At 48.7% G+C, this 22,095-nt stretch overlaps 1 protein-coding gene across 3 annotated transcripts; it reads left to right on the forward strand.

The window, feature by feature from the left end:
• Nucleotides 1-222: 222 nt before the first annotated feature.
• On the forward strand, nucleotides 223-22,019 carry RNF169 (ring finger protein 169). 3 transcript variants are annotated; one of them, XR_009277302.1, is made up of 7 exons: nucleotides 223-563; nucleotides 7,634-7,710; nucleotides 12,314-12,460; nucleotides 13,157-13,269; nucleotides 13,909-14,008; nucleotides 15,567-20,596; nucleotides 21,208-22,019. XR_009277302.1 is itself a non-coding variant. In XM_058835989.1 (6 exons), the coding sequence occupies exons 1-6, from the start codon at nucleotides 230-232 to the stop codon at nucleotides 16,782-16,784; spliced, it is 1,989 nt and encodes a 662-aa protein (XP_058691972.1). In that variant the 5' UTR covers nucleotides 223-229; the 3' UTR covers nucleotides 16,785-21,197. The 3 variants fall into 3 exon arrangements, 2 of the variants coding, with proteins under 2 accessions (XP_058691972.1, XP_058691984.1); XM_058835989.1 differs by lacking the exon at nucleotides 21,208-22,019 and having other exon boundaries at nucleotides 15,567-21,197; XM_058836001.1 differs by lacking the exons at nucleotides 223-563; nucleotides 7,634-7,710; nucleotides 21,208-22,019 and adding an exon at nucleotides 8,058-8,092 and having other exon boundaries at nucleotides 15,567-21,197.
• The last annotated feature ends 76 nt before the right edge of the window (nucleotides 22,020-22,095 follow it).

A 22,095-nucleotide genomic window follows, 5' to 3' on the forward strand; every position in this document is an offset into this window, starting at 1 on the left:
TAACAGCCGGCTGTCGCCGTCCCGTCCCGTCCCGTCCCGTCCCGACAAAGAGCGGGAACTCGCACGTGGCCCCACCCTCTGTACCAGCAATTAATATTCATGAGGGGGCGTGGTCTGCGCGGAGGCGGGAGCGGCGCGCGGCGCTCATTAATATGAACCGTTCGGGGGGCGTCCCCTCATGAATTATGTGGGTAGGCGTGGCCGCCGCGGCCCTTCAAAGTGTGGGAAGATGGCGGCGGCGGCGGCGGCGGGTGCCGGCGGCCGGGCCGCGGTGCGGGGGCGGCGGCGACGGGGCCGGCCCGCGGCCGAGGAGGAGCAGGACGCGGTGGTGCTGTCGGTGGCTGAGTGCCCGGTGTGCCGGCAGGCGCTGGTGGAGGCGGTGACGCCGCCCTGCCGCCACTCGCTCTGCCTCGCCTGCTTCCAGCGCTGCCTGCAGGGCCCGGGCCTCTGCTGCCCGCTGTGCCGCAGCCGCCTCTCCACACGGGCCCGGCGGCAGCAGGCCGAGCCCGCAGCCACCACGGCCGCCGGAGCAGCAGGCGGGGAGCAGCGGCCGCAGGACCAAGGTGCGGCGGCGGCGGCGGCGGCACCTGCGCCCCCCCATCCCAGAGCGGGAGGAGCGGGGGGGCGCGGGAAGGGGGCGTGGCCTCGGAGGGGGCGGGGCTGTGGCGGGAGGTGCGATGAGTTCGGGGGCTCAGCCTGAGGGGTGCGGCCGTGGCGGGAGGTGCGATGAGTTCGGGGGCTCAGCCCGGGTCCTGCAGGGCCGAGCGGGGGACGGGGCATTGGGGTGAGCCGCCCTGCTCTGTGACATCGGGAGATGGAGGGGATGGATAGCATCATCCCCCGGAGGGGATGCTTGGCTGGGGGGATGTTTCCCCACTTCCTCAGGTGTTTTTGTGATAATCTTGCCCGAAAGTGCACTGTTCCAACAGTGCTGCCAGGAGTTGGGCGGGTTTGTACTGCATCAAGACAGGAAGGGTTTTGCACCATGGGAAGTCCCAGTCCCTTGTTGACATAAAAAAAGTCCATCATCCCTGTGTTCGTGGCTTTTTGTTGCACATTTCCTCCCTGCCTCCAAAGCTAGATGCCTTCCTCAACTCGTAGAAAACTGCTCCCTGTGTTCCCATGAAAATAAATCCTCGTCTGAGACAGTGGCTTGCTCTTTCCCGGTGGGAGCTGCTGGAGATGCCCACCTTGCTGCTGTCAGAACTCCGGATGCACTGGGATCTGTTGGTTGGAGAGGTCTTGCATCAGTGTCCACTTCAGCACCACAGCAAGTGCTGAGGGGAACCCTGTAGAGCAAACAAGGATTTAAGCTACAGATAAACATCCTTTTAGCCCAACCCGTTCCTTTCCGAGCGTGTTTCTGGTCTCCCGGTTCATGCTTGTGTCAGCACCCTCTAATTGGCTGTGGGAAGAATTGGCAGGATGAGCTTAAACAGCTTAAATTGGTGGTTTGAACTAACCCCACTAACCTGGAAGAGATTTAGGAAGCCTTCACACGGAAGGATTTGCTGAATCAATGAACAGATGGGCTGTCCAGAGGGAGCTGAGCTGAAGCACTGGCAGTGCTTCCTCTGGAGGAGGGACGGGAGGAACTCCCCGAGTCAGTCTCTGCTCCAGGGCAGTGGTGTCAGTCGTGCTTTAATGGACTTGGCGTGGTCCAGGTGAGCTTGGATGAGAGTATCCACCCATGCTGCAGGAGTGCTTGTGCAGTGTCTTAGTCAGGCTTTTTTAAGTAGAATTAATTTTAATTCTCAGCTTGCCCTGAGTTGTGTGAGATGTGTGTGGGACAAAGAGGAATGGCTTCTCACTGCCAGAGGGCAGGTTTGGATGCAATACTGGGATGAAATTCTTCCCTGTAAAGGTGCTAAGGCCCTGGCACAGGCTGCCCAGAGAAGCTGTGGCTCCCCCATCCCTGGAAGTGTCCAAGACCAGGTTGGATGGAGCAGGCTGAGATAATGGAAGGCCCATGGCAAGGGGTGGAATGAGAGGATCTGTACAGTCTCTTCCAACATCTTCTGCTCTGTGCTCATCCACTGAGCCAGCCATCTCACCCTGGAAATCATTGGCTAAGCCTGCTTTCCTTTCCTTAAATCCAGCAGCCTACCTCCCAAGCACCTTATCCTTGTTTAGAAGTGGTTTCCAGGAGTAGTTGCTCCCCAGGAATCAAGATGGGGCTGATCCTGTCATTCCTCCTCCTTGCCCTGTCTGAAGGGATGGGTGACGTTTGACCTTGGCTGAGGCTGGGGATTCTGCACTAGGTGTCCAAATGGGGTTAAAGTCAAAGTCCTTGTCACAACACTTGTCAAAAAAAAACTGGATAGAAATCAGCAGAGATACACACTTGCTGCCTGTGTTGTGTCTTGCCATGGACTGGGTTTGCCTGAGAGTTCCTGGGCATCTGATTCCCTAGGAGCTGCCCTGCTGCCTTCAGCCTGGCCCCAGTTGCTGCTCCAGAAGGATGCAGGTGGCCCACAGGTCCCATATCCTCTCTGTGGCCATCTCCAGGTTCCACAGAGCACCTGGGAAGGCACCCTGGATGCTGGTGTAAGGCCAGACTTTGAGCTAAAGATGCAGTGCTGGCTGCAGTGCTTTGCTGAGTGGGGTTTCTTATATTAAAACAGTTGCTTGGTGAAATTCTTGGAAGGCAGAGAGGAGCAGCAGATGGGAGGCTTGGAGACTGCGGGTGTGTGTTTGAGGATTCAGTTGGCCAAGGAGAAGGAACAGAATATGTTTGTGGCAAGGTGCTCAGCCTGATTTGTGAGAAAATAAGTACATTCTCATTTCAGAGAATCAGAATTCTTTTGTTTCTCCTCTGCCTAGAAGCAATGCACAACATTCAATAACTGATGCTCGTGTAAGAGGGGTGGCGTGTTTTTGCCAGACTTGTAAAATGACTTCCCCCTCCTTCCTCCCAGTCTTTTTTTGGCAGTGGTTTTCCCCTTTCCCCGCTGGACCAAACCAGTCTAGTTCTTGAGCATTTCCTGGTGACTCCTGAAGTTCCTGTCATTTCTGTTGTTTCTGTAGCCTGTCACTAGTTGTTTTCTTGGTCTCAAGACCACAGTGCTATACATTTGGAAGTGGCAATCCCAAAGAAGCCTTTCCCTGTCTCAGGAAAAGCAGTTATTTGCTCCCCACATCAAACTGATTAAAACTGACACCATCTTTTTTTTTTCCTCCTTGTCACAGGGCTGTATTGCTGGTGGGATGGGTTGAATTTAAGATTTCCTAGGAAGATAGGATACGGTGCCTCTCTGGGGGCAGTAATTGTGCCGTGAGGATGTCAGAGGGCTTGCACCTCCATCTCTTCCTTGTTGTCCTCTCTCCAGCCCTCCACAATACATAAATTATTTTTAATCTGCCATTCAGAAGAGAATGATTAAGACCAGACCCCAGTGGTCAGTGAGAGGCATGGCAGTGGATCATTAACTCTTGAGAAATAATTTTTCCAGTTGAGTAGTGGTTACACCTATGCTAGGGTCAGAAAATTCCTAACTTCTTGTTTTGTGTTTTGAAAACATTTAAGATTCCATCTTCAGCTGCAAGTGTTAACTGCCAGGAGTTAAAAGGAAAAGTAGTGAAGACCTCAAGGGAGGCAGAAGCTGCAAAGCCTGCTGAAAGTTTCCGTGGAAGCTGGGGGCGAGGGGGATTCACTGCTGCTGGTGGCAGAGCTGGGATTTGCCTGATGGCATCGGTTTGGCAGAACCCAGGACAGACAGGGAACTCTGAACGACAGACAGGGAACCAAAGGGTTCTGAATCAAGTTCAGCTTTACTTTTAATCAGCCCATGTTGCTGAATTCACCAGATGGAGTTTTCTGAGTCTTTTGCCAGTAAATATAAAATGTGCTGGTCAGGAGCGCAGCTCCACGGAGACAGTGTGTAAGACACACTTCCGAGTTGGTGTGGAAAGGATGGACTCATCCAAGGAGATTGAGGCTGCAAGTTAGATGCCTCTTATAAGGAAAATCTGTGTTAAATAATTAGAAAATCTTTTGTCCTCTCAAACAGTACAGAAATCAGTTGTTTTTCCGAAGACTGAGCACAATAGGATGCAACTCTTGTCTGCCAGCATAAAAAAGCAGGGTGCCAGGTTTGATCCTGCCACTGCGACTGTTTCGGTACTCTCTCCAGGCTTGGAAAGAGCATTCCAGCAGCAGCACTCCCAGCAGCCCTTCAGAGTCAGCTTCATTCAGAAACCAGTTCTCTTGACCCACAGATCACTCGAGAGGAAGGGCAAGCAGGAGGTTTGCTGCAAAATCAAGTAAAAAGCCTTTTCTTCCATGGTTTTGTCTGCTTTGTTGTTTTCCTAGGCTGTGGCACACATTGAAGCAGCTGAGCAGCCTTGTCCTGGGCCTGAACATCCAGATCTGGCACGGGGAGGTGTGCCAGAGAAAGACATGTGTCTTCTTGACGTAGTCACCTTGTCTTCCTCCCAGTGTGAGGACTGGGCTGGTTCCACTTGGAACGGTTATGTGCCGACAGAAACATCCTTGGGTGCAGCGCCCTTCTGCCCTGTCAGCAGAGGGGATGCTGCCCCTCTGCTCAATCCTGGGAGGCACCTCTGGGGTGTTGTGTCCAGCTCTGGATCCTCAGCACAGCAGGGACAGGAAGCTCCTGGAGCAGGGCCAGCACAGGCTGTGAGGATGAGGAGAGACTGGATCATCTCTGTGTCTAGGAAAGGCTGAGGGAGCTGGGGCTGTTCAGCCTGGAGAGGAGCCCCAGCTGAGAGGGGCCCTCAGCCCTGGGTGTCCCTGGGTGTCCCTGGGTGCAGGGAGGGGCAGAGCAGGGCCTGGGCTCTGCTCTGGGGCCCAGCAGTGGCACCAGGGCAGGGACTGAGCCCAGGGAGTTCCAGCTGAACATGAGGCAGAACTTTTTTCCTGTGCAGTGACCAAGCACTGAACAGGCTGCCCAGACTGGAGATATTCCAGAACCCTCTGGACACAATCCTGTGCTCTGGGATGGCTCTGCTTGAGCAGGGAGGTGGCACCAGGTGACCCACAGCAGTAACTTATGGCATGACCCATTCTGGGGTTCTGTGAAATGCAGATATACATCTTTGTATACATTTTTATTCTCATCTCTTCTATACAAAGCTGGAAATTTGGGGTCTCATCTCTTTTAGACCCATCTGTAAAAATATACAAGTTGGCCCATAAAGATGTTTATTAATAAAGTTTCTTCCACCTGCTGTTGGGACTCCTTTAGCTCAGCCACCACAACTTACATATAAATGTTATTCCATTATTTAAAATTTCTTCCGGCTTGCTGAACCCAAGTGAGAAATGAGAGAGTTGAGTGGCTCATCTTTCTGGTGCGTGTTTCCCTCGGGTTAGCTTGTGCCCTGGAGGGGAAAACTCCACCTTTTTAGCTCTGGAGACAAGCCTTAAACATTGAGAAGTAATTGAAGTTTGCTGCAGGCGAGTTACAGATTGCTGCTGCTCTTGGGACTGTCTCCGTGGAAATTCAGCTTGATAAAGTTCACAAAGAACTGGAACCGCTGAAGGACACAATTGAAAAAACATTTTGGGAAGCTGGTGGAAGGTTTCCAGCATGGCCGGTTGCGGGTGCAGAAGCAGGAACAAGGAATGCAGCCTGGCCTCCCCAGCATCAACATCGCCTGGGATTTTTATCACATGTGTGGCGAGGGACACTTGGGATGTTTTCCCTTAAAAACAAACCTGGCTCATGCAGGCGTGTGAATAAGAGGAAACAGCAGCTTTTTGATGAGAAGAAAGGCCTTATAATCTATATGTTTAATGTTTGCTTACATGAGATTATTTTTCTCCCTCCAAAGCAAGTATTAAAGAAATACTTTGTGATTTATGCAGCTCTGGCATTGGCAGCATTGTCTCTTCAGAGCTCCAGAGTTCACCTTCGCCGGCACAAGGGACTGAAGTTACAGGGTCCCTAGGAACTTTGAAAGGGGAAAACAGGGGAAAGCAGGACAGGTGGTAACGGGATTTCATCAGTCTGTAAATGGCATGTTTGGGCACCAGGGGGGTGCCCCGTCCCCAAGGACGAGGGAAATGTGACTGTGATCCAGAGGATGCCTGGCAAAACAGTTGGCAGCTGGTCACTGGGTGGGTTTGATTCACCCACCCTACCATATATCTTTAATTTTGAGCCAAATAGAAACACTTCCTACATAAGGGAATTCTGTGAGGGGGGGCTCAGCCTAGAGAAAAGGAAGCTCAGTGGGGACCTTCTGTTTCTCCACAACTCCCTGATAGGAGGGGGCAGCTGGGGGGATTTTGGGCTCTGCTGCCAGGGAACTGGGACAGGGCAAGAGGAAACAGTTTCAAGCTGTGCCAGGGGAGGTTCACTTTGGGAAGCAGGAGGAATTCCTTCACTGAAAGGGTGGTCAGGCATTGGCATTGGGCTGGGGCTGTCTAGGGATGTGGTGCAGTCCCCATCCCTGGAGGCGTCCAAGGAACAACTGGATGGGGCACTCGGTGCTCTGGGCTGGGGGACAAGGTGGGATCGGTCACAGATAGGACTCAGTCATCTCAGACATCTTTCCCAGCCTAAATAATCTTGGGATTCTGTGAAAACATGTGGTGGAGCTGTTGGTTTATGTCCTCATTTTAGCAGGGTGGAAAAAGAAAGTACCCCTGATGTTTCCTCCTTGCTCGAACCTGTTCCATCCTGACCGTAGCATGTTGGGATGATGAACTGTGCTGCACCCTGCCGGAATACTGATATGGATTGAGCCAGGATGGTTGTCCAGGGGTTCTGGTTGTCTTTTGTTCTGGTTGTTCCCTTTTCCCTCCAGGCTCCTCCAACTGAAGTGCAACTTGCCCAGACTTGCACTGCACAGAAGTGGGAGGGCGCTTTGAGGCTGATACAAGCACGGGTCACCTTTGGGAATAGCAGACTTCAGGGATGGAAGTTAAACTATAACCCTGGGCCAGTATGCTTTTGGTTTCTGAATTCCCGAGGGGAAAGGGAGGAAGTGGGAGCAGGACAGGGAATTTCTGCCAGACAGAGCATCCTGCCCGCTCGGTTTCAAAACACTGATGTGGTGAGTGCACGGCAAGCAGGGAATGGCTGTGCTTGCTCCAGATCCATGGGGCAGCGCTGCAGGCGGCTGGAAGGGGGTGTGGAGGAGGCATTCTCGAGAAAACAGGGAGCATTCTTGATGCATTGGCATCAGTGGCAGAAGGGCAGGGGTGTGAATTCGGGGTGCTGTGCTGCCTGTGCGCCTGGGGTGTCTGGCTGCAGCAGGCACCTAAATCCTGGCTTTGTTCCTGGGACTCAAATTCCTGTGCCTAAAGCCTGGGTTTATTCCCAGGACTCAGATTCCCTGTGACATCTCCAGGCTGTTACTTCGCCCCTGTGTTTACATCCTCCCAATGCTCCTTGATTGCTTAACTGCTTGTTGGACTCTTGAGAATCTCAAAGGAAACTCGGGAAGTGCAAAGTGGGATTACTTGGCCATCCTCCTCCTGATGTTTCTGTATCTTAAACAGAGCTGTGATAGCAGTGGCAGAATATAAACATCTGGGGTTGAAAAAAATGCTGCAGAAGCTCTTGTACAGCCTGTGGAGATCTCGCCCTTTTTGGGAAACAAAGGCCAACACCAATTATCCTGCACAAAAAAGTAATTCCCTTTTTTCCCCTTTTCTTTCCAGACTTTATATTCAGAGCACCCATTAAATTAAGCAAAACAGGAGAACTCCGAGAAGAATATGAAAGCCAGCTAAGGAAGGTGAGTATTTTGGATACTTGTGTTATTCCTTCCAGAATAACTTGGATTTCCTGCAGGAATGCCATCCTACCTGTAGGGAAACCTGAAGAGTTCTTTTTTCCTGTTCTGTAACAAAGGTCATTTATTCTCTCTATAGTGTTCAGACAGTTCAGGAAATGGCTGTAAGTGAGCATGTAGAAGCCAAATTTTGCTGTCTTAGTTTGCCTTCCAGAACATGGAAATGTACCTTCTTTGGAGTGACTGTTTGGCTGTGGATGTAATTCCATAAAGGCTTTTGCAGCATAAGGCATCTCCTTCTCCTCAAAAACAAACTTCCAAACCAGAGCTTTCTTTTTCTTTTTAGCCAAGAATGAAATGTGGTTTAAAGACCAGGAAAAAAAAGGTAAGAGAATAAAGGCTTTTCAGCTAGATTGGAATTAAAGGCCATGAAAATATTTTTTTTTATTTTTGATCTTTTTGATCTTGTTTTCCCTTGAGATGGGTCCAACTCCTCACTGATTATTTTACCTCCTGGGTAAAAGTAGCCTGAGGGGTTTTTCACTGTTGAAGAATTTTCTTTGGGCTTTCACTTGTAGATCTCAACAAGTGTAAAAAGGCTGATAGAGTTAGAAAAACAGCCTTGTCTGAGTAGAAAAATGGGTGATATTTCAGATAAGTAACTAGTCTGGGAAATGCATATGTGCGAGGAGACAGTTAAAAAGCATGGAAGGGTCTTCCCTCCTGCTTCTCCGTGTATGGAATTAGCAGTGACACTGTTGGACAGTGTCACTGCAGGTTACTAAGATAGCTTTGTCTGACTATTTCATTAACTGATCATGGGAATTGCAAATTCTTCTCCAACTGAGGTGCCTTGGCAGGAAAGCAAGGACACTTCGTGTGCAAAGTCATGGGACTTGTGGCATTTTCAGCAACAATTCTCTATCAAGTTTAAGGAAGCACATTTGCAGCATGGTCGGGCTGCAGCTGAAAAGTTTTTTACATTTACAGCTTGACTTCAGCAGAAAGATACCATGTTCAGTCCAGTGCCAACACTTCATCCTTCCCTTCCAGTTAGAAGGAAATATTTTACCATGTTTCTGGCATTTGGGCTTTTTTTTTTGTCTTGTTCTTGTTCAGGCTGCTGCTCCCTGCCAGATAAAACTTGCATTTTTGTGCAGCTCAGCTGAAAGAGCTGTGTGGGAGGAGATTCTGTGAATCGTCATCTAGGAGGAAATGGCAGTGAAATTTTGCTGGTAAAATGACAGCTGATGATGTAGTCATATTATTCATAGAATCAGAATAGAATCAGAGAATTATTTAGATGGGAAAAGCCCTCGGAGATGAAGTTATTCTCTCACTGCCAAGGCCACCACTATCCCATGTCCCCCGTGCTGCATCCGTATGGCTTTTAAATCCCTTCAGGAATGGGGACTCCACCACTGCCCGGGGCAGCTGGCTCAATGACTGGCTACCCTTTTAGGGAAGAAATTTACCCTGATATCTAGCCTAAACTTCCCCTGGTACAACTTGACACTGTTACTTCTTGTCCTGTCACTTGTTACCTGGGATGGGAGACTGACTGATCTAGCCTCCTGTCAGGAAGTTGTAGGGAAGAACTGTAGAACTGTGACAGTTGCTACTTACCAAGAGTTTCTTGGTATCTCTGAACTTCTGAATTAGGCAGGAGGAGGCAGGAACTCGGGTTTGGGAATCTAAACTTGTATATGATTTGGTTTCATCCCAGCTTCCCTGCCTGTGGAATGGGGATAACCTAGGCTTTCCTCTTGGAGCATTTCCAAACCTTTTTACATCTCCCAGGTGTGAGTTGTTTTGTATATCTGAGCTCTTGACCTGCTTCCCTGCTTTTTGCAGTTGAAAACAAAGTGGTACCATAATTATGTACTGAAGAAATTTTATTTTACATGGATTATCTCTTCGCTAAATTTTCTCATCTGGCTTTCAGAATGAGATAAACATTTGCTGTCTGTGCAGGATAGCGAGATTGGGCTTTCCTCTTTTGTACCCTTGGTGCTCTTGCATTTTATGTTTCTCCAGAGGAGGCTGTCATTTCTGTGTACTAAAACCCTAACTCATCCTGTCCAGCTGTCTTTCTGTCACAAGCAAGTCTGTTGCTTGTAAGCACACACAGTGGGAGGGAAACTCCTACCTGAGGCATGTGCTGACATGCAGCTTCCCCGAGCCAGGGCAGACGGAGCAGGCTCCGGGAGGCAGCAAACCTGGACAGTTTGTGGAGAGAAGAGAAGATACCAAACGTGAGTTTGCCAAACTTTTGGAAATAAATGCTAGTGTCAGGAATGATGGTCCTGAAATGGGCGTTTCTGGAGTGAACAATTACTGATTGCTTGTATGGCAGTTTTTTTTCCCCTACAGCTGTGGTATCCAAAAGGATTAAAATGTATTTTCTAATAACTGTGCTGTTCACAGCAGCTGTTGGTCCTGCATCCAGTGTTTCAGAGATGCTACTCAGATAACATGAGGTCCTTCTCCCAGGGTACATGTTTCGCACTACATTGTTTCAGTTTCTTGTCATCCTGCCCCAGCACAGCATTGCTATGTCTGGAAGGAAATTCTCTGGGAGACAGTTTACATTAAGGCTACTTCAAATCATTATTTTTGTAATTAGTGCAGATTTTATCGTTAGAGTTTGATTTTGTTTGCAGCCTTAATTTTGGATGTAAATTCTCTTTTGTATCCCATTAATTAGGATTAGGATCCTGCTGTTGCCTTTTTGATTTCACTGTCAGCAAAGCTTGGGTTGCCACCTCACACTGATTGCACCACGGATTTCCTCAAAATCTTTAAATATTCCTTTGTGTTGTTACATATTCCTGTGTCTTTTGATTTTACAATTTTTATAATTTAGTCATAAAAGTAAGTATCTTCCTTCCACATGAGAAATAAAGGAGGGACACGAGTGCTGGGTAATATTTCAACCAGTCCAAAAAGAAAAAAAAAATCTTTATCATAAACCTGATGCGAATTTGGTTTTCAGATGCTTCAAAAGAGGCAGAAATGCTGTTGACTTAGAGCAGGCTATTCATCATGTCTGCATCATGTGGCCACAATCTATGTTAGTCAGACACTGTTGTAGTTATTGCTTGAGATTATTAATAGATGAGGAATTTAAAGATACATCTTAAAACAACTCTAAGCAAGGAGTCAAACCGGTCTTTGAAAATATTTGCTGAACACCCACAATCAGCCAAACAGTGGAGTTTTTCCTGGTTTCTGCCTTGTTTCCTCCTTGTTTTCCTCCTTGTTTTTCTCTTCCTTATCTGTGGGGGCTTGGATTCAGTAGGATTCGGGTCCTTCCCAATTTGAAAATCACAATGTGCTCTCCCTGTAATGCCTTGTGAAGTCTGTTTTCTTTGTTATCCTTACTTTTGGGGGTTTCCCCTCCTCCAGCAGAGAAGAAAAATACTAAACATTTTTGGAAGAAAGAGGAGTTGTTGCATCATTCCCCACTGCCTTTTTAAGTTAGGGAGCTTCTTAAGCACCTGAGATGCCTATGCCCAAATATGAGGAAAAGCCCAGGGATCTGAATTCCTAGTGCTGGGTTTCATGAGCAGGATGAAGATGTGTCAGTCAAAGGTCCGGATAACTTCTGCATGGAGAGTGGGTGGAGGAAGGAGGATCTGTTCTCTATACAGATATATTAGGCTATTCCTGGGCTGTGTCTAAGTTGAGGAAGAGGCAAGACACAAGCTGGGAAAATGGCTGGGTGATGGAGGGAGAAGGGAGCTGGTTCCCCTGGGCAGGGACAGTCAGGTGGTGTTATCTGAAGTGTGTTCTGCCGAGCCTGTTCATCAGGAAAAGTGGTGGAAAGGAGGAGAAAAGGGGTCTTGTTGGTTTTGATAGCAAGTCTGAAAAAAAAAAAAAAAAGTCCTGGCAGAAAAGGGGAGTTTGATTCCTTAGGTGGGGGGCAAAACAGTGCAGCAGGACAGGCAGCCTGTCAGAGTCCATGTACCTTGTGTCCCAGATCCTGGCATTCCCTTGCTCTTCTCTGTGTTTGAAACTGAATTCAAGCTTGGAGCCTGGAGTCAGCTGTCAGGGCTAAGGGGGCCTCTCTGGATCCTCTTCATCCCAACACATTGGTGGAACAATGGGATTTCATCTCTTGTGTCGCTTTCCACATGGGAATTGCTGCATCTCACCTTTTATTTTAGGTGATGCTGCTTATGTGTCTGCAAAATCATGTGTGGAGCATGTCAGGCCGTTGGAAGGCTAAAACTGAAATATCACAGCTTGCTTGAAACTAGTTTTGCACATTTTTATATGTAGTAAGATCACCTACAAGTAGAGAAAAGCTTTTGTCTCTCTATTTTAGAAAATAAATGGCAGTCTTTGTCCAGCCTTGGGCCTCATGGTGCCTTTGTTGTTTTGCAAAGAAGATAAAATCCATGATACTTGTGTATAAAACACAAATATGATACAGAAGCAAACCAATCTTCACGTTATTGTGTGAGAGAGGCAATGGCTCTATTCTGGAGTAGAGAAATGAAGGCACAAAATGAAACGATGTGACCAAACTCTCAGTCTTGACAATCTGTAAGTGTAGCACATGAAATTATAACTACTTAACTTCTTTTGTCATTATTTCCAGCTGAGAGAAGAGAAGCTACAAGAAGAGAAGACATCTGAGGATCTGATTCACAAGTTCATTCTAGATGACATGGACGTAGGGAAAAGAAAAATGGAGGAACAGCAGAAAAAGGATGAATCTGTAGTGCTGAAAGGGAACCAAGACTGTGTAAGTAAGCTCATGCTTCTCCTTCCTGCCCACATATCAAAATTTTCATTCTTTGGCTTTCCAGGATTCCTTGATTGAGTTTTTACAGTTTATGAAGGCTATGAGCTGGTTGATTATAAAGATCCTTGTTAATGAGAACTGTCTTTTAAGGTCTGTTATGACTGCAGATGTTCTTCTTGAGGTTTCTGCCCCACTTTTTGCTCTCTACTGTGTGACTTTTCCTAACACAGCAGATCCCATCAGCTTTGGGGATATCCTTGGTCTTCAGGCTTGCGTGCATTTCCATGAACATTTCTCCATGAATCTTCTGCAGTGAAGTTGTACAACTGAAGTTCAACACATTCTTCCTGCTGACTTCTGCCTGTTTCCCATTTCATTTGGGAGACTGCAGGAAATGCTCTTAAAATTTCCATTTGATAGCCTGACCCATGGGGGCTGAGTAACCAACACCCTGTAGTAACCTGTATTGTAGAATTTCCCACATTTTCTGATGAACAAATCACCTTTATTTGATGACTAACGACTATATATAGAAGCTATGTGCTTATTTTTGTATTATTTATGCCTTATGTCCTCTCAGTATAATCAGAAATGGGGGATTTGGGGATCTTTAACACTTTTGCAAGAAAGAGCTTTATTTTCCAAGTTACTCTTTTTGTTGTACATGTCAGCTAACTCTTCCTTGATTGACTTCAGTTTCCTGAACGTCTCTCGGATTCTGAGAATGAAGAACCATTCCAGGGCAAGCAAACACATCGGTCAGCTTTTGTTTCCAAGACCAGTGCCTACTCCTTTGCTCTCCTTTCAGGGTGAGATGCTGAGAATTTTTAATGTCCTTTAAAGATGTTCTTCCGACTTGTTTTAAACACTAAATGCTCTAATTCAAATGGTGGTTGCAATCTAAAATAAGGGAATTTTTTTCTGGAATTTTAGAGCAGACTCATTGGTAGAACGTGGTGTCTGTCTGATTACTTCCTATCTGGAAGTTAAGGAAGTTCATATTCATCCCATGAAGGAGAAAAATCATTGCCTGTAGATTTAAACCATTAGTCAGAAATCAGAATTCTGTAGGATGAACTCAAGAGTGCTGGTTCCTTCTCCAGCACAGATATGAAGGAATAGCATCAGCCACGAACAGCTGAATAACCAGGTGTGTTTCCACATGAGAAGCAAAGGGGTTTCCCCAGCTCCCTCATTAGCACTGACCTCAGTTCTGTATGAGCCATGGGCAGAGGTGTCCATGTGTTCAGTGTGGAGCCTGTGAACGCAGACCAGGGCTCTGCCGCAAATCCAGGATTCCTGGATCCCTTTTCCCGAGGGCATGGAACGTATCTCTGCCAGCCAGGTGCTGCCAAGGCTGATGCCTCTCCCACAGGTAGCAACTGCCAGGGCTGTTGAGCTGGTTGTTCCTAAGGTCACGAACCTCTTCTCACCCATCTGCTTTTCAGGAATTTAATCTCCAAGGTGGAGAGGAGTCAGAGCTGCAACGACACCATTCAGGAGAGATCCAAGAGCAGGCAGAGATCAGCCCCAGCCACCAAAACAAAGGTACAGGCAGTGTCTGGAAACAGGTTCCTGTGTGTAAATGTTCTTATCTGAGGTTACGCAGCACCTGTAATCTGGAGTTATAAAATATGGGCTTTGTGGTGCTGTATTATTACCACGGGGCAAATCGCTTCCTTGGGGCTCCCAATAAAACCTGATGGGTTAGGAATTACTAAACAGAAAAGCTGACAGGTGTCAGGGTTCTTGTGTACCATTGGAGGTTAATTGGAAGTTGAAAGGGTTCTCATCAGGCTTTTGTTTCGTGATTCATTTTCTTTTCAAGGCTGAATTCCCAGCCAGGTAAAGAAAAGTATTTTAGAAGTTTAGGAAAATAATCCTCTCTCCCTTTCTCTCCAAAGCTGTTTAAACAGAGAAAAACTCATTGTTTTCCTGACATCAGGGTACGTTGGCACTTCCATACTATAGAAGATCCAAAGTCTTCATAGGATCATAGAGTGGTTTGGGTTGGAAGGGAGCTTGAAGCTCATCCAACCCCGTGCCCTGGGCAGGGACACCTTGCACTGTCCCAGGTTGCTCCAAGCCCCATCCAACCTGGCCTTAGACACTTCCAGGGATGGGCCAGCCACCCAGCTGCTCTTGCTAGGATGTTCCACCTCCTCGTGCTGATGCCTTTCCTTCTTGGGATCAGTTTCATCCCTGATGGAGAAGGAGAGGGTTCAGATCCAGAGATCCCATGAGGAACAGAAACCTGTGCAATCTGCCATCTGAGCAGATAGAAGCTGGACTGAGCCCAAAGCAAAGATCCATAACTTACCTTCCTTCCAAGGACTTTCTTCTTTTTTTAAGAGGATGCCTTATGGACGTGACCAGTTAGAGTTCCAGTATTCCAGAACTTATTTTGACCTCAAAATACGTGAGTAGAAAAAACCTTCTTTCGGACTAAGCAGGAAAAGGCTGTTATTGTACACACTAGCTGCTGGATAAAAATATTTCATCTCAGTGCTAAGAATAAGACCATTTGCAGTTGTGTGTGTTGTTTCCTCTCTGCTTTATTTGTGCCAGGATTATGCCCAAGTGTAGCAGCATTCAGGGACTGTCTTAGAGATGACAAGAAATGTTGCTCTTAATCACAGAATCCTCCAGTTTGGAAGAGACCTTTAAGGTCATCTAGTCCAGCCATCAGCCTAACACCACCAAACGGGCAGATTTATCCAGGTAAAGAGAAAACACATTTCAAGACCAGGTTGGATAGGACTTGTAGGAATCTGGTCTAGTGGAAGGTGTCCCTGCCCATGGAAAAGGGTGGAATGAGATGGTCTTTAAAGTCACTCCTCACCCAGACCGTCATGTGATTGTGTGATTTTGACATTGGAGTGGAAAAAGCAGCTCTTAGACCGAAATAAATTTGACACGCGGATTTTGCTGGACCCCAGAGTGTGCAGCTCACGTCCCACATCAGCCGTGGAAGGTGCTGTGACCAGCAGAGGCTATTGGGGATGGCTGTGCACAGCAGCCATCCATTCTCCCGGTCTCCTCTCACATGCTTGTCCGTGTGCAGCTCCGTGAGCTCCTCTCCCAGCTGTGCTGCCTTGCCTTGCAGGTGCTGCCCACCACAGGCATGTCGACGCCGCTGCTCGGGGTGCTGTCGTCCACGCAGAACAACCGCTGCCTGTCCGCCCCGGACCTGACGGCTGAGAAGCGCCTGGTCCTCAACGCCGTGTCCTCCCTGTCAGCCCTGCACAGGCCAGAGCGATCCATCAGCCCTGAGAGCAACGACAGCATCTCAGAGGAGCTCAACCACTTCAAGCCTATCGTCTGCTCCCCGTGCACTCCCCCCAAGAGGCTTCCCGACGGCAGAGTCTTGAGCCCCCTCATCATCAAATCCACCCCCAGAAACCTGAACCGGAGCCTGCAGAAGCCAACAACCTACGAGACCAGTCCTAGAATACTGAAAAAATGGGAGCAGATATTTCAGGAGCGTCAGATCAAAAAGACTCTCTCTAAAGCAACCCTTACATCCTTGGCTTTGGAGCCTGGGGAAGACATTGCGGTTCCTGATATCACCAGCTCCAACATTTGCACTAAGGAGCAGCCACAAGTGCAGGATGATCACCTTCCACCTGACGCAACAGGAGAGCCTCGCCCTGAGCTGGATTTCTTCCCTTCTGTCAGTGAAATGAAGCTGGGAAGAGGGAGTGAGAAGAACAGAGGTTCACAGGCCTTAACCACTGATGATAGTGCTGCTGAACCAGATGTGAGATCAAACGTAACCTCCCTAAACATAACCTCCCTAAACACACGAGTGGCTGAAGTCCCTGATCTAAAAGTGAATACGTTCACGGACAAATCCTGTCTTAGTCTAGGCCCAAAAATGCTGAGCAGGAGACTCATGGGCGTCAGCGCATCACTGCCTGACAGCAGCACACTTGGAGTCCCCATCAAGCCATCGGGAAAAAAACAGCTGAAGTATCTGAACAACAGCGAGTTGATCAACGTACAGAACAGCACCTGCAATTCCGTGGGGAACATCATCGGGGAACAGCCGCCGCTGCTGCGACGGGGCCGCAAGAGGCGCTGCAAAACAAAGCACTTGGAGCACAACGGCTCCGTCAAAAGACTGAGGCACGTGGCAGGGGAGGTGGGCCTGCCTCCGGAGGTTCGGGACGTGGAGCAGAAGCTCCAGCAAGAGGAGGAGGACAGGAGGTTGGCCCTGCACCTGCAGCGGATTTTTGACAGCGAGAACAGGACAGTGGATAGGCGGAAAGTCCGCGTGGATCGGTATCTGCTGCGGTCCAAGAGCACTCTGGGTGCCAAGTAGCACTGCTGGATGATGTTGCCTTTCTAGAGGACAATGAGGTTTATCAGATTATCTTATAGGAAAACTATTTTTGCCCTCGTTCCACCCACGCAATTGTTTTTCTGTTTCGGTGGTAAGACATTTCTAGGTCCAGTTCAGAGAAAAGCCAGCGTCCTTTCAGATTTAAAAAAACAAAAAGAGAGAGAGAATGGGAAAAAATCCTCTGGTCCTCTCTGGTCCTTTGGTCTGAAGGAATTGTCTGTCATCCCTGTGAATACACTACAAGGCCTCCACACACAGCCTGGCACACCTGGGATCCCCAGCTAGGAGGGTTGTGACCATGGGGTATGAGGACCATCCCTTGCCAAGGGAAATCTGAGCTCTGCTCATGGAAATTGTCTGAGAGTCTTCTCCTCTCTGCCTGCCCCATTTTCTCCCTCAGGCTGCCTCTGGTTATGGGGTCAGCCTCTTATCTGTGCTCTGTATTTCTTCTGGGGAGTCCTAAACAGAGTCCCCCCCGTAGTACTTCCAAATGAATGTATCTCACTGTCTGCAGCAGCAGTACAGATCATTCATCCCTTTCTTGAAGCAGAAAGCCAAATGCAGTGAAAAGACATAAAATAAGGATTTTACTGAAAAACCTGGTAGGAATTTGTAATTTCATGTTCATGACAGGGGAGAGAGCCCAGCTGGAGCAACACGCTGAGCACTGGGAGCTTTTCTCCCAGTGCATGTCTTTTCCAAACCAAGAGGGTTTCCTGCTTTTCCCTATAGTGTTCAAGAAAGGGAAACGCTGGCCAGGGAGTTTCTGGAAGGACGTTCTTCCAGCTGCCACGTCTCTTGCTCAGCTAAGAGCTCTCAGCACACCTAAGGCCTGTCCTTGCTTGTTCCAGAGGAGCATCCAAGAGATCCAGCACGTTGCCGTGCTCTCCAGGCAGCCAAGATGGGACGGAAGCCCAGCTGTCCCAAGGGCTGCCCTGCCCCTGCTCCACCTTTCTGCCTTCAGGCTCAAACCAGTAAGAAAGCTCAGGTGAGCGATACACTAAAAACTTCCAGACATGAAGCTGAGGCTGGAGCAGAGCTGGCCCAGAGCCTGGGCTTGGTGGAGCATGTGTTCTCTGCCCAGATGTGCCAGGACACCCTCTGAGTGTTCATAACCCTCTTCCATGGGTTAATTTCATGGATTATTTCCAGTAACGTGGCTCAGAAGGTACCCTTCCAACTTCCAGTTGCTGCCTTGCAGAGTATTCACTGGGACCCTGAGGCCATGGGGACCTTTGTCTGGGGCAGGGGTGTTTTTGGGATGAGCACAGTGCAGGGGCAAACTTCCCTATGGATCTTGTGAAGGGAGGGCAGCCAATGCACATAAATAGAGGGATCTCATCTAAGACAGCTGCATTGCCCAATTTCCTCTATCTAAAAATGGTTGAATTTTCTCCCTCCATCTTAAACTGTCAAAAAGAAAACAGGAACTGCAAGGGCCCTGGCAGGCATTTTTTTTTCCCCTTAATCGAACTGGATTTAAAAACAAAAAAAAAAAAAAAAAACAAAAAAAAAGCCAACAGAAAAGAAAAAAAGAAATCCTATATTTTATTGGGTAAAATTTATATATTTTAAATACTATATTTCAGCAGATCGACACTTTTGTTTTGAGAAATCTTATAGCAGTGGTTCCATAATATATATCTCTATCTCTGTATCTCCTTGCCACACAAACTGCTGGATGGTTGAAGTTGTACCTGGGGCTGGTGAGACTAGGCCTGCTCTGCCTTCCCGGCACTCCGGGCCCTCCTGCGCCGCAGCCTCGGCAGGTGCTACTTGAAGAGGCGCTTTGGACCCAAACCAAAACCTGCTCCTCTGTCCAGATGTGAATTAGAAGGAAATTAAGGAATTAGAGCCTTGACTGGACCTAGAAGAACAGCACAGAGAGAAGTAGTGATGGCCTGGATCTGCCCTTGGAGCTCAGGAGGGAACACCACAGCTTTAACTCGGAATCCATGCTGTTTTTCCCAACATTTTGAGCTGCAATATGCACTTCCCAGGTGCATTTAGATTTAGAATTATTTTTACAGGCCCCCTTTTCTGCAGCTCATCCCTGGAGCCCCAAACAGACTTCCCTACACAATTTCCTTTTTTCTTGTGGTGTTTGTGGGTGTTCAGCTGGGCCTGGGCTGCTTACACCACAAGAAAAAGAGATTTACACACTGAATGTATCTTTTCTTTCCCCTCTTAAAACAGATTTCACAGCCCAATGCACTAGGCCAGTGTCTTAAATACCTTCTTTTGAAAAGATTCTGGGAATACTGAGGGGTTTGTGCGTTAATTTCCTGGTCCTAAATCCAAGCTGGGCAGAAGTGCAGGAGGCAGTGCCTGGACTGGAGCTTGTCCCCAGCCAAAAACAAGCTTCATGGGACCTCTCGTGCTCCCAGCTGCCTCCAAAATAGAGATGCCAGCTCCCCAAGCATCACGCACAGTCCATGGCATCTGCATTCAAGGAGACCTTTGGATGTGGAATCACAATCATGTCGTGGAAGGGTGGCCCAGATGCAAAGCCAGGATGAATGTTTTATTAATTTAACACTCTAGAAGTTTGTGTAAGCTTGCACAAAACAACAAAAATTGTAAATAATTACACTCAAAAGGGTAGGAATGCCCAGCCTCTCCCCTGTAAAGGTCAGGAATGACACCACCTTTACCAGAAATTGTGCCAGCTGAGAAGGAAAATACCTCCTACTGCATGGTGGATACAGCATAGGATGAAACCAAGTATTTATTCACACTTCTCTAAAAGTCCTTTGTAACCCTCAGCTGCCTTCCCCCCGGGATGAAGGCATTCCTTGCTGGCTGTGGGACGGGCATGGGAGTGTCCTCCCAAAATGTGAAGCTGTCCAATCCAGAGGGGCTGGGGTTGGTTCCGTGACAGAAGGACCATGTCTGCCAAAGATGCCACCGACTCCCAGAAAGCTGCTTTCTGACGCTCTGGAGCTCTCTGGCCGGGAAAAGCCGTACAGAAAGGTCCATGTTTGGAGTCAGCGAGATGAGATAAATGAAGGAAAAGTGCCAAAAGGGATCATGCCAGGTGATTGTATGACATTCTATATTGTCAGTATTTCTCTTCCAATGCTATTGTACATGCAGTGCACAGCAGTCATGAAGTGTATAGCTTGAGCAAGCGCTTCTTTGTATTTTCTCAGTGAAAGCAAAGGGGGAGATCAAAGCCTTAAAGACTCTCACTGATTTTAGAAAACAAGCCTTTAGCAATGCTCTGAGGGCAGGGCTCCTCCTGGGCCTGTCCTGTCTGCCAGCTGGCCAGCGGAAGGTTGGCAAAGAGCTCGTCCCTCACACGAGGGGAAGCATTTCGGGAGAACCCAGACCCTCTCGCTCAGTGGGGGACGCGGGACAGAAACTCCCACTGTCCATGGTGGAGCCCCACGGGATGTCCCGGGGATGGAAGCGCAGCACGGAGCGGGGATGATCCCCGCGTGCACCACCCTGTCCCCTCCCCGTGTCTGTGGAACTCCATCCCCTCTGGAGTTAGCTCCTCACTATGCAAACGGGAAAACCTTCAGCTGGGCAAGGACGGGGGGGTGCGCCTGGTTTCCTTGGGATTTGCTGACGAACTGTTCAAAACCAATCTCGATGTCGCTACACTTTTTCTCCAGTAACGCTTTAAATCGTTGTGCTTTCGTGTTCTCCGCTCGCCAGCACAGCACCAGCTGGCCACAGACTCTCACAGTCGTTCTGGTCCCCGCTGAACCCCTGTGGCTTCACCTGAATGTGTTACAAAGCGATGGAAGGCACCAAAGGACCGCTGACTTGCATGTGTGAAATGTGTGAGTGGAATGACATGCAGGCATCTGTCATGTTGTGGCTTCTGTTGTTTGAAACAGACTAAATCCTGCTTGTGAAACAATTGTCACAAACCAGAAATATGCCAACAAATGTGTGCAAATAACAGTGTTTGTTTTAACAGCAACCAGGACCTGAACTGCAGGGCAAAGGCCGAGGTTCAAACAGAATAAAACCAGATTCTGACAGTGAAACTCCCTGCTTCTTGCTGTGCTTGGAAACAAGCAGGATCCTACTGCTGCTTGTCCCAGATAGGTGACGCTTACCTCCATCTGAAGGAGGTTGTGGAGTAATTGCAGAATCACAAAATCATGTGGTTGGAAAAGCTCAGAGACCCAAGTTACACTTCCGCTCGGGACAAACCCGTTTTAGTCCAAGGCTGATCTCCCAACAGCTGGGTTTGGGCTGGGGTTAATCCAGCTGTAGATCCCAGGGAGCCCAGCAGTGTCCGTGTGGCAGAGCTGAGCCCTCTCCTACTGGAACATGCCCGTGCTTTCCATGTGGGCAGGGAGAGGCAGGTGCTGCTCGCCCATCCTGTCTGGGTCCCTGGCATTCGCAGCAGGACATACTCAAGCTGTCCTTTCTCCACTTCCAGCTCCGCTGGCACCTCCGTGTGACTGGGAATGCTGCCAAAGGCTGCTCAAGGACTTGTGTCTGTTCCACTCCCACCCCCTCTGCTCTCCTCAACACTGAGGACAATGTGTGGTTTCCTCCGGGAATGTCCCAGCACAGCCAGGGCAACAAGCCAGACCCAATTCCCACCAAAAGGAACAAAGGTACAAAGAGGCTCATTAATGACAGACTTGAGCAAAGACAGGTGAAAACCCATCATTTGCTCTCACTATAGGGAGATGCATCTGCCAGGAGACTGGGGCTGTTGTTGATTCTTTTAACATAAAACTGATAATCCTACATCAAAGCAGCTAAATTGGATCAGTCCAAATGGCCATCCAGCTTAGCATCGCACCTTCTGAAATGGAGAACAGGGTTCTTTGGCATGGCAGCTGGGGCCAAGCTGTACACAAAGGGTCTTGTTAAGGAGGAATAAGCAGCATCCTCCTCACGTGGCTCGGCCACACAACAGGGCTGCTGTATTGTGTTGGAGATCATAGAACTATGGAATAGTTAGGGCTGGAAAAGGCCTCCAAGGCCATCGAGTCCCCCAGCACTGCAAGGCCACCGCTAACCCATGTCCCCAAGTGACACATCCACACGGCTTTAAATCCCTCCAGGGATGGAGACTCCACGGCTGGCCTGGGCAGCTGTGCCAGGCCTGGACACACCCTTTTGAGGTCGGACGGGGCTTGGAGCAACCTAAAGTGGAAGGGTCGCCTGCCCATGGCAGGGGGTGGGACTGGATGCGTTTTAAGATCGCTCCCAACCCAAATCCTGTGATTCCATGATGCGAACACCTCCACGTCATAAGGGTGGCGGGTGGGACGGACTGCATTTCCCAGCGTGCCGCGCGGCGCCAAGGGAGGCC

This window comes from Poecile atricapillus, chromosome 1 (genome assembly GCF_030490865.1).
Source record: "Poecile atricapillus isolate bPoeAtr1 chromosome 1, bPoeAtr1.hap1, whole genome shotgun sequence".
In the NCBI taxonomy this organism is placed as follows: domain Eukaryota; kingdom Metazoa; phylum Chordata; class Aves; order Passeriformes; family Paridae; genus Poecile; species Poecile atricapillus.